Source organism: Emys orbicularis, chromosome 10, assembly GCF_028017835.1.
Source record: "Emys orbicularis isolate rEmyOrb1 chromosome 10, rEmyOrb1.hap1, whole genome shotgun sequence".
Lineage (NCBI taxonomy): Eukaryota > Metazoa > Chordata > Testudines > Emydidae > Emys > Emys orbicularis.
Window position 1 is genome coordinate 89,759,271 of NC_088692.1, and position 12,230 is coordinate 89,771,500.

General features: G+C 48.3%; 1 protein-coding gene across 1 annotated transcript in view; it reads right to left on the reverse strand.

The window, feature by feature from the left end:
* The window catches only part of RASGRF1 (Ras protein specific guanine nucleotide releasing factor 1), an 89,755-nt gene that overhangs the window by 49,978 nt on the left and 27,547 nt on the right, over positions 1-12,230 (reverse strand). The window contains exons 4-5 of the mRNA XM_065412236.1: positions 7,728-7,820; positions 5,464-5,717 (exon numbers count right to left, since the gene is read on the reverse strand). Of these exons, the coding sequence (XP_065268308.1) occupies positions 5,464-5,717; positions 7,728-7,820 (347 nt within the window). The remainder of the gene's footprint in view (positions 1-5,463; positions 5,718-7,727; positions 7,821-12,230) is intronic.

The following is a 12,230-nucleotide window of genomic DNA, read 5'->3' on the forward strand; positions in this document are numbered from 1 at the left end:
TCTTGTAAAAAGGGGGTCAAATGAGGTGTCTAAGACAAGGTTATGGTTTGCTGGTTATGATTATGCTGTCTATATGTGTGTATCAATTTTGTAGTTGAAGTTATGAATATTGACTCTATACTGTCTGTATTGCAGACTTATGCTATGCTTCTGGGAAACATCCCAGACAAGTTGGTGTTAGCTCTGCCTAGCCTGCTTGATGGCCCATTAAGGACCATCAGCTATACAACTGACCCATGAAGAGAAGGCAGATACGCCTTGTAACTCAGCAAAGTATGCAGGAACTTGCCCATGTGACTCCAGACTCCATTTTGCTGTAATTTTCCACAGTAAGAACAAAGAGGTATTCTTATACCTGGAAAAGACTATAAAAGGCTGATGCCTCATCTCCATCTTGTCTTCAATCCTGCTTCTTACCTCTGGAGGGACTTTGCTACAAATGGAAGCGCTACACAAAGGACTGAGGACCCAACCCAGCTGGGAATGTTCCAGAGACTTGATTTGAACCTGTGGTTTATTCTATCACTGCTACAAGCCTGAACCAAGAACTTTGCCATTACTGGATGTAATTGATTCCATTTAACCAATTCTAGCTCTCATCTATATCTTTTTCCTTTTATGAATAAACCTTTAGATTTTAGATTCTAAAGGATTGGCAACAGCGTGATTTGTGGGTAAGATCTAATTTATATATTGACCTGGGTCTGGGGCTTGGTCCTTTGGGATTGAGAGAACCTTTTTTCTTTTACTGGGGTATTGGTTTTCATAACCATTTGTCCCCATAACGAGTGGCACTGGTGGTGATACTGGGAAACTGGAGTGTCTAAGGGAATTGCTTGTGTGACTTGTGGTTAGCCAGTGGGGTGAGACCAAAGTCCTCTTTGTCTGGCTGGTTTGGTTTGCCTTAGAGGTGGAAAAACCCCAGCCTTGGGCTGTAACTGCCCTGTTGGAGCAATTTGTCCTGAATTGGCACTCTCAGTTGGGTCCTGCCAGAACCGCATCATTACACAGCCATAATTAGTTTTATCACTATCATCCCACCTGCGGAATTCAAATGTGCAGGTCTGTACTTTCCTGTACCAGGGACCTGGCTTTATTGTAAGCAAGTTCTCCTGCTATTCCCTGCCCCCCTCTGCACAGGTAGGTTACGGTTGCCTAGTTTTTGTTGTCTTTTGCCTTCAGCGCGGGATGCACCCGGCTTGGGATAGCTGTCAGGTCTCTTCCTCCCCAGTTTGCAGGCAGGGTGCTGATTAGAGTTTCCCCCTTTGCTACGGCTTTTTCCTTCTCTGGGGAATTTCTGCTTTCCCCTGCTACATGTCCCTCATCTTCCTTTGCTGACAGGGAGGCAAAGGAGTTGTTTAATTTTCAGCAGCACACAAATGACTGTTGCCATCCCCTTCCTGCTGCCTTCCCTGACCTGCTGCCCCGGACACAGATCTCACTAGTTCAGTGACTCTTGCAGAGTTTTTCTTTGCTGGGGGCAGCCATGCTGCTCTCCTTGTTTTTCACACTCTCTCAGCTTCACTCTGCGGTGTTTGCAGGCTTCTTGGTGCCTGACGGGGATACCAGTCAGGACCCTCCCTTCCCGCTGGCATCGGAGCCTGGTGGACAGTTTCACGCACCACTCACCTCTGCCCGGTCTGAATGAAGATGGTAGCAACTGATTTGTGTGTGTGTCACAATTACAGGAGTGAAATGTCACTTGTGGGTTCTGTGTCTGTATTTTGGGTTTGAAAAAATGGGCATTCGCACCACAAGGATCTGCCAGTGCTTAATGTGTGCCGGGGCTGAGCTCTGGCACCTCTTTCAATACAAATTAAGCAATGGGGGAGGCAGCGGGGCCCGGAGGTGATGGGGCGGGGCGGGGGAGAGCCCGTGAAGGCCAGGGGTGATGGGGGGAGGGCACCATTTTCCCTAAAGCCAGCCCTGGATAGCAGGGACTGGACTCATGACCCAGCAGGTCCCTTCCAGTCTGATGTCCGATGATTTCCCTGAGGCTGTATCACCTCTGCAACCTACTCCGTCTCCTTACAGCATGAGCACGAGCTGTGACTGCATTTCCCAGAGGGGAAGCACAGCGAGCTGGGGGTGGGATGCGCTAGCCAGCAGCGCGGGGAATAAGTTCTGCCATTGTCCTGCATGGAGAAAGGAATCACCAGAGTTGGACTCTAATCAGGACCCAGGACTCACTCTCCCGCGTGGCTCCTCTGAACACACTAACGACACTTCCCTGCTGACTCAGCCAAACTCTTTTTGAGGGTCAGTGAAAGTCAGCTAACTTTCGCTCGCCCATTTCCGTAGGGCTCTGCGTTTTCTGGTTTAAGCTGGAATCAGAAAGAGCCTGGGAAATTCTCTTCTTAGTATAGTTCTGAGTTACCTAAAACTGGGAAGTACCAGCAAATTAATGAGATTTCCTGGTTCCCGGAACAGAGGGAGCTGCTCGGATCAGTTTAGATGTGTCTCTGAACCAGCTCTCTGAATTTTTCAGTATCCACTCAACACTAATTCCAAAGGAAGGGACTCTCTTTAGGTGAGCTAAACAAGGTAACATAGGGGCTAAGGGGTGGTCTAACAATGCATTGATATAGATCTTGGAAGGCCCAGAATTAAAGATGGTCCTGAATCAGAATCCTGGATGTGAGCAGTTCCAGAGTTTGGGAAAGCTCAGATCAAGATCCAGGGCCAAACTGCAGCTTCTCCATCTCTCTACAACGGGCCAAACCCCAGCTGCACATGGACCTGGAGCTTTGGGAGAGTGAGGATTGGAATTCTGTCGCCTGGGCCCATCTCTGTCCTTGGGGTGTTCCTCACAACACCCCAGGACAGGTATTTTACTGCTCATAAATCCAATCCCAGTTAAAACCGGCCCCAACCTAATGGGGGGAAACACAGGCTAGAGAGTCTGTGCCGGGTTGGCACTTCCAGCGCTGCGAAGGACACACTGCATCTGTAGCCATAGCAACAGAGCGAGTGGTTTTCTGGATGACAGGAGCGGTGATGAAAGCAGGGTTTCAGGGAGTTTCAGCTCCCTCTGACAGAGCATTCAGCCCGGCACCGGCTGGCCTGAAGGGGTGAGCTCAGCACTGCCTGCCATGGGCATGCCCTGGAAAATCCCCCGTGAGGCGGGTTTGGTTTCCTGCACAGCTTTGTGGCAGTTGCTGAAGAACCTCTGGGGACAGAGCCCCATTGTCCAACCTCCTCTACGACTCCTTCCCAGGGGATGCTGCAATCTCCTCTAGTCCTGAGGTTTGGCTCCAGATTTCGTGCTCAGTCCTCTCATAGGAATTAGGAAGCCAAACCCCTCTCGGGCACGGCCTGCACGGTTCAGCTGGCCTCTCGCTGTTTAACTCACTAGGGGATTTTTCTTGCCCTCGGTCAGTTAGTTCAGCCCGTCAAGGGACAAACCCGACAGCAGCCAGTGCGAAGTTCTGCTCTCCCAGACCAGACCAGCACCCTCACGGGCCCTGCAGCGTCTCTCCTTGCTTCCGCCGGACCGTTTTCTGTCACATGATCCGCAAAAGTAAATAGCCAGAACAAGACCACTCGGGCATCAGCACCTTAAACCAGCACTGAATTCCGACGGGCCTTTGGGAAAACAACACCGATGCTGGCTTGGGGTTTCTCCATCCCTCCCCTCTCCTCCTCGCTCAGGCGGCCTGACAACCCAGACAGGGAGTGTAGGAGCTTCTTGGGGGTACAGTAGGAGGTGGACGGGAGGGAGGGGGAGAATAGTAACATGGTGCTAAACTTTCCCCTCCCACACCAGGGGCCTGCTAGGGCTGACATCTGACTGAGCGTATCCACTGGGAACCTTACAGGAGTGGGCCAGGAATGACTCCATTGAAAGAGCTTTGTATTCCGGCCGCCGAGGAGTTGAACTGTGCTACAGGAGATGTCGTACACCATCCCTCGGGCAGACATCTGCCACGGCGGGTTTCCATTCTCTCGAGCGAGACCGACTCTAGAGCAGGACTTTGTATTACGATCTGTCCGAGAGTCGATGTCCTCATGCAGGATTCAGCAGGGATTGCTGCTGTTAAACCTGCCGTGTCGCAGTGACACACTTGGCAATGCCTTTGTTTGGCCCAGGCTGGATTGAAGCATCTTAATTCTTCCTCCTCAGCCAGGGCCTGTGGCTGGATTGCTCTCTGTGCAGTCCGTGGTGGCTCTGACATGCAGCATCTCTCAAAGCACAGAGCATTATGCAGACCATAGGTGAGCGATTACACCTGCTCTCTATATACTATACATCTCTCCCAGCTATTATGTTCTCTCCTTCCCTTTTTCTTCTGTGCAGCTGTTGAACGTATTCTGTTTCTGCCTCCTGCATGCTGAAGACAACCTGGTTCCTTTTTCTCATGTGACCCATTCGTTATACAGAGATAACCTCAGCTCTCTTGCCTAAAGCCAATGGAAACCAAAGCAAACTAACTCAGCTCCTTCAGCTTTCAGGACCGGTGCATTTCCCATTGTCTCAGGACAGAACAGCCGGCACAGAACTCAACTCTTTTGAAAAACAAGGAGTCCGTAGCACCTCCCATTTTCAATGAGTGCATGAATACACAGTCGCTGCTGAGAGCTTTCACTGTATGGCTCCTCCGTGCACAACAGACCCTTTGCACATTTGGATTTCCGCCTGTGGCAGGGAGCTGACTGACATTTTCTAGTTAGATACCAGGCCCCCGCCCTTATTGCAGGGAGCAGAGCCATAAGGAAACTTTTTTACGCTTGGAATGTGGGTGGGATTGATGTAAGCATTGGAGCCATCCAAAAATGAGGGGAAACCTTAGGCATGAGAAGCACCTTATAGCAAATCAGGGAAGCTCTGATTCCTCCATTTATTTGCTCTTCAAGGCCTGAGCTATTTGTTCATCACCTGGCCTCATGCTCCCCAGTGTGGGACACTGGAAGTTGTTTCTGGATAAGTAAGAAAAGGATTGGGGGATGGGTAGGTGAGCCGCTTAGAGGAGAAACTCCTAAATCTGGTTCCATGCAGGAAAGGCCTGATGTAGGCGACATGCTGGGCAAGAGGGGGCCAAAAATCTGTTTATATTCTCCCGCTCACTCCTCCACTCTCTCCAGGCCTCTGAAAGCCCTGCTCCTGAGAGAAGGGGCGACTCTGAATGCTTAGCTGCAGGGAGCTCTGCCAAGGAGCCCCTCCATCAGGAACACTGCTGGGCACTGCCCATGCCTGCAGGAGGTCATCAGAGTGACCGAAATCCCATGGCAGGTCCAGTGATTCCACTGACAATCCTGCCCTCCCTGCCATAGGAATGTGCTCCTTGGTCGGACAGTCACTGAAACCAGGCACTCTAAACCCAGCAAATGCGCCTGCAATCACCACACAGCCGGTTGTGGAGGGGGAACTGGGCATATGCCCCCCACCCCTTTGCATCCTATCCCATTCCCATCAGGACACCGCTAGCTTCCCCTGAGCATGGGTCATCCAGGAACGGCGCTCACCTGTTCAGGAATATGCTGCTGACATCATCGTGGGTGATGGGAGGCTTCTTGGAGCTCGCTGCCATCCTCAGCGGGCGAAGGAAGTTGTTGACCAGAATATGCAACTGTTGAACATATTCTGCTTCTGCCTCCAGCATGCTGAAGACAACCTGGTTCCTTTTCCTCATGCTGTCAGCGTGAGGAGATCTGATATAGTCCTGAATGATCGTCTTCCATTTTCTCCTGCATAGCCAGCCCCGGAGAAAGCTCTGGACCTGTTAACAGATTAACAATCTCATTAGGGGTTTTACACGTCAGCCTGGGCTAGCATTTATGCAGCAGTTTAGGTGCAAAGACCAAAAAGCTCTTCCATTAACAGACCATTGTGTGGAGGTTCTACCACAACACATCTGTACAGCAGGTATGCTAATGATGTTCATGTGGCTTTGTGCTGAGCCGTACATAACGGTTTCTGTAAAAAGCAACAGAGGGTCCTGTGGCACCTTTAAGACTAACAGAAGTATTGGGAGCATAAGCTTTCGTGGGTAAGAACCTCACTTCTTCAGATGCAAGACATCTCTTGCATCTGAAGAAGTGAGGTTCTTACCCACGAAAGCTTATGCTCCCAATACTTCTGTTAGTCTTAAAGGTGCCACAGGACCCTCTGTTGCTTTTTACAGATTCAGTCTAACACGGCTACCCCTCTGATACATAACGGTTTCTGTTATCTGTACTTCTGTATGTCCTCGCTGCTGGGACATGAACAAGAACCCATTGAAAGGCACTTTCTTGGTGCATACGATCGCCTCTTTCTCCTTTTACAAAGATGAACGTAAGGCTCATTATCACATGAAAAGAAAACCCCATTAACACTTGATCCCTCACTGCACAGGTAAAGTACAGCGCCCCATACTGTCAGCAGGACAGTGAGGATATGAAAATACCCAACCTACCCAGTACCTAACACAGATCTATCCATCTACCAATTCATTGATCAACCAGTAGGTTTGTGCGCGCGCGCACACACACACACAAAATAATATACAGAGACAGGTTTGCTAAGTTAAAAACAAAAAGCTTTTGATCCTTGTATGTACAATAAAAAAATATCTGGAACATACCCAAATCTGTATCTAGATCTAGCCATAGGGTACGTCTATACTTACCTCCGGGTCCGGCGGTAAGCAATCGATCTTCTGGGATCGATTTATCGCATCTTGTCTAGACGCGATAAATCGATCCCGGATCGATCCCGGAAGTGCTCGCCGTCGACGCCGGTACTCCTGCTCCGCGAGAGGAGTACGCGGAGTCGACGGGGGAGCCTGCCTGCCGCGTGTGGACCCGCGGTAAGTTCGAACTAAGATACTTCTCTTCAGCTACGTTATTCACGTAGCTGAAGTTGCGTATCTTAGTTCGAAGTGGGGGGTTAATGTGGACCAGCCCATAGTCACACCCACTTAAACCTGAAAGTGCAATGTTCTACGGCTGAAATCTCCTACACAACAAACAAAGGCAGTCCAACAACGCAACAGCCCCAAACCAGCGGGGCAGGAGGGGGCAGAGCCAGGACTTCTTCTCCTGTACATGTGTCGCTAACGGCAGTCAGTGGGGGTTCTCCACGGAGGTGGAGTAACTGCAGGACCAGGTCTCTGTGCAGGTGAAACTGACCCCAAGGAGAGACCGGGATGATTTTCTGTGCAAGTTGTAGTTAGCCCACGATGCTCTCCTGCAATGGTCAGATTTAACCCGTTTTCTGCTTGCAGCTTTAGAAATACTGGAGCAGGCTGTATAAGAAATGGCGATTGCTTTAAAGGACTATTTGTTCTCTGCAAGGAAGAATTCATTCTAACACAATTTCCCTGCAGCATCTCCGAGTCTGTAAATCTCTGCCTGTAGGGAATCCTGCTTTTCACAGGTCCCCACTACACCGAAATGGCAAGATTTAAGATGGGGCTATTCGTCTATGCGCTGACACAGTAGAGTGGTGAGGTGCCCACGCCAACAGCAGAAGTGGTCAGTACTGAAGAAGGCAGAGACAATTAACAGAAAGCTTTACAGAGCAGCGGTGCACATTCCCCTTCCTGAATTCATAGAGCGGGGACGGCTCGTCAAACAGCCCAGCCCAATCAACACCGCAGCAGGTAGCAAAGATCAAGCTTCACTCCCTGAAATACATTTCAAGTCAAGTGCTCACGTCACGGCTCCTTACAGGTCAGTAGCAAGTACCCAGCGCCAGGGTTTAGTCACAACTTCTGCGAACGGGTCTTTAACGTGACCAAACAAACCTTTTTGATTTTCTTGATATCGCTGTCATCGTCATTTGGCGCGCTGCTCTGAGTGGACTGGATGCGCTCGTTATCTTTAAGCAAGGAGGCAATCTATAAACACACAGGAAAACAAGCTGACCAAAAGGTCCAGAGAGACAGCTCCGTGCACAAGCGCAGGAAGTGAAAATACGTGTGTGAGCTAAGGCCTGTCCCCAGTGACCTGCATGCACCAGCCAGTAACTGCAAGGGCCAGAAGTGAACCGTGTGATAAAATCATTCGACTCCGGTACAATGCTGAGCTCTAGCCCTGATTCCATTTTAAATTACAAATGTAACAGATCATGTTGATTCTGCCTCTAATGAGAAAGCACTAACGATGCACTGATGAAAAGACAAGAGTATTCTAAATATCAACAAACTAAACTAGTTGTATGTAGGATAACGTATTTGAAATATAGGCTGAACACATTTTATCCAAGATATTTTAAAAAAATGGGAAATAGGATGTAACAGTTCTAGGCTAGAAATGTTTCCAGATACCAAATGCAAAACTGGGCAACTGCTCTATGATAAAGTGTCCGGACAGAGCTTGTCAAGAAATGGGGTGGGAAGAAATTGCAGAAAATTCCCAAGTCACTTTCATCCTGCACCTTTCAGAAAGGAACGAGTTTTCAATTATTCACCATTTCGCATGAACATTTAGATGGAACATTTTAGGCTATTACATTTTCATTTTCAAAAATTTTCAGTTTTTTTTTTTTAATCTTCCTCCCTTTCTTTCTCCTTTTCCTCCCCCCCTCCCCCTTTCCCCCATCTTGCCACTGAAAACGGGCCAGGAAAAGAGGGAATGGGGGAGGGGAGAAAAGCCCATAATTCAAAAAACAAAACTGAAAAAAAATCGACATTTTTCAATTTTGTCGAACAAAACTAAAATTAAAAGAGAGAGTCACGAAAATCCCCTGGTTTGGAAAAAAAGCCATTTTTTATTAAAACATTTTCCAACAAGGGATCAACTTACTCTATTCAATGCACTGTACTAGGGTTGGAAAACAGGGTGACCATGGTGCAGAACGGTAACACGCTGGGTTGCTGGGGGTCACCAGTGCAAGGAGGAGAACATCTCCGGACAAGAGAGGAGGGGCAGAAGAAGGCGGGTAGAGTTTGAAATTGAAATAGCTTCTGTCACATGGGGGCAACTGTGTGAATATCCAAAACAGGCCTTCTGCAGGGTTCGAACTGCGCCAAGACCATTCTGACAAAGCGGTTAGAATCATGGGCAACTGGGATCTTGACAGAACATGTACTGTATCCCTAACAGGAAACATTTCTTCCATATCCCTATAAAACCCTATAGAATTTACTAGGGATGAAATCAGTAAGTCCCCATAGAAATTAAATAGGTTCCTATAGAAGGGATTTTTAACAGGATAGAATTTAATACGGAATGGGGTGCCTTTCTACAGAATTTTAAACCAACCTAAAGAAATTGCACTTCTGCAATAGACTTCTATAGGCTGCATTACAAATGCTACAGAAAGGTGGTAACATTCTCTATCCAATTCCATCAGGCCTTTCCATACGGGTATGGGGCTTTCCAAACCAAGGAATTGCTGATTCAAAGGAAAGACATGATGGAGCAAAGTTGTTCTTTCCCGTCCTTCCGGGGCCCTCTTTTACTTTTCAAATCTCCCTTTCCAGCCCTTGTTTTATGACTCACAGAAGACAGGTAGCTTTGCAGCTGAATTTTCACTGCACAGCCAGCTGCAGCGGTTCAGACAGAGCAACCCAGACTACCACCGCTCTGTTCTAGCACGAAGCATTTGATTCAGGAAATCACTGCAGCATGTGCTTAACTTTAAGTATGTGTTTCAATCCACTCCATTTATGTGCATACTCAAGCGCTTTGCTGAACAGGGACGTTTTTCTGAATTGGGGCCTCAGGGCCCAAACCTGCGAAGTGCTGAGCGCTCCCAAGGGGTTCTGAGGACCCTCACGTTCTCTGAGCACTACTCGGAGGCCATCAGAACTATGCAGGATCTGGCCTGAGCATCTCTTCCACAATGCTCCCGGCCCCTGGCTAGGCCAAGCACCAGGAGTTCTAAGGGCCTTGGCTCCAGAACAGCAGATGCCTCACTTGGAAGCAGGTCTCCCCAGCTCTGCCAACTGCGCCACGGGGCCAGCCGCAAAACGGCGTAATTAATTAACAATTAGCGTTTATCAAAGACAGCACATTAACGACAAAACTGAATTATTTCAGATTTCCTACCAACTAATGGGTGAACTGACTTTTCCGAGCTGGGAGCGAGGCTTACATCATCTGACTAATACCCAGGGTGGGAAAGGGCTGGGTTTTCTTTTCTTCCTTTTTTAAATCAAGGAAGCAGAATTTGCACATTAAAGCAGAAGCTGATTATTTGATCTCTACTTCAAAGAACACGGAAGAGGGGGAAAAAAACACCACAAGGTAAAATCAAATGCATTTGGGCTCAGAGAAGTGCTAATTAACTGCTAACACTTGGCCAGTTCCTAGATTATTGATTGCTTGGCATTTTTAATCCATAATCCCTTGGCCAATTTTAGGGTTTGCACACAACTCCCATATTTGCCTTATTAAAAATGTCAATAATTAGCACTGAGGCCTTAATCCCCAGGGATGGGGGGGCTGGAAAACTTGGCCCAGCTGAGATGAACAGCAGAAAATGGATATAATTAGGATAGCGCCCTTCGGAGAGCAGCAACAGCTGTATTTCTATTTAACAACTGCGATGGGTCAATGGGGTTCATTTACCATCTCTAGCAGGCCCAGGGGTTAAACACCAGCCAGCTCTTTTTAATCCCAAGTGTTAACACTTAGGAAGTGGTGACTGCAAATAATAATGCCTGCATTACAACAACTCCGTAAACCGGACCGCGGGGTTGTTTTTCCAGAGCTCCTCAGGGTCAGCTCGGCCTTTGTGTCCTGCAGTGGGCGCACTTCCCCCCAGGTGCAGCGAACTGCTGGATTGGGGCTCGGTGACATTCTCGTTAAAATCCTGCCCCCAAACGGCGGATGCTGTGGATGGCGCTTACTCCCCCTTTGCGTATTGCAAGATCATCCTTGCAGAGGGGACGTTTCTGCCTGACTCATCCCGGTGTTTCAGAAGAGCTCACTTCTCTGCCTCTGGCATGCAGCAGCTTGCACCCAGGGTCCAGAGAGTGGAGTGTGTTTTTCTCACTGCCAGCCCTGCAGAGTGGAGTCAGCCACAGACAGCCCAGGACACCATGGTTTTGCCAGCTGCTCTGCGTGCCTGTTCAGTTCTGGGTGTAATTCAAAGTGTTGCACTGATCTCGAGAGCCCGGGGTCCTGGCTGAGACGCTGGCTCTGCTTTAGGCACTGCACAGGCAGCGGGGCTCAGCTGGGAAGACTGAGCGACCATGCACCAGATTTCAGGGCAAGGCAGCTGGTGACCAAGCGTTCTTGGCGGAGAAGCCCCTCAGCTATGGAGTTCTCTCCCCCCGCTGCTCCGACAGAGTGTGTTGATTTGTAGGACGTGGCCCAAAGCTTCTCTCTGTCCTTGGGCTGTTGGCTGGGGCAGGCTGGGTTGGGAGGTGGGCAGGCATAGTTCCTGGGGGAGAGGGAGTCCCTTTGATTACTTTGGGGGGGGGGTGCTGGTGCTCGGGCACCCAGAGACTTTTGTGATCAAGCACCATTAAAATGTAAAAAGGAAGAATCAGTATCCCAGCATCCCAATCACCAGGATCCCAGGGCTGACGCTTTCGCCTCGAACACTGCCACGGGATCGTTAACAACCCTCCTGGCCAGCGCCTTGGGTCAGGAATTGTCCATCAAGGGTCCGTTTCAACCAATCTCCCAATCAGAACCTTTTTTTTAAAAAAGTTTAAAGGTTGTCAAAACGTCCCACTTGGACATTCGCTAACTGAACGGTTTTGTTTCAGTTCAGCACAACTTTGTGTTTCGAAATTTTAGATAATTTTTACTAAAAAAAAAAAAAAAAAAAAAAAGGTAAAAAATATAAAAAGGGCAAAATCTAAACCAAACATGTTGAAATTATTAAAACGTTTCATTCTGATTGACCTGATCCAAAAAATGTTCAGCTCATTGGTTTGTGATTATTTTCGAGATGTTGTATTTTCATGCCAATTTGGGATGGGAAAAATCTTCTAAATCTTGAAAATTCTTGCAGGAGAAGAAAACGGTTTCCCGCCCTCCTCCAGTTATGACTCACCCAAAAGTTATCCAACACCGTGCTGTAAGATTGGGTCAGTAGTCAGTAGGGGCTCAAGGAAGAGTGCCACCTACTGGTTCACCCTGATTATTACAACACCATCAGCTTAAAAATCTATTAAAAATGGTAAAACAAGAGATACGGAATTGAGCTTATGAGGTGTAATTCTCCTCTTAGTCATCTGTACAGCTCATGGTATCATTAATGGGATGCCAATCAAGTTGGGGAACATACACCCGTATGTTTATACTCTTAACAATAGAGGCAAATATATAAAGTATAATAGACCCCCAGA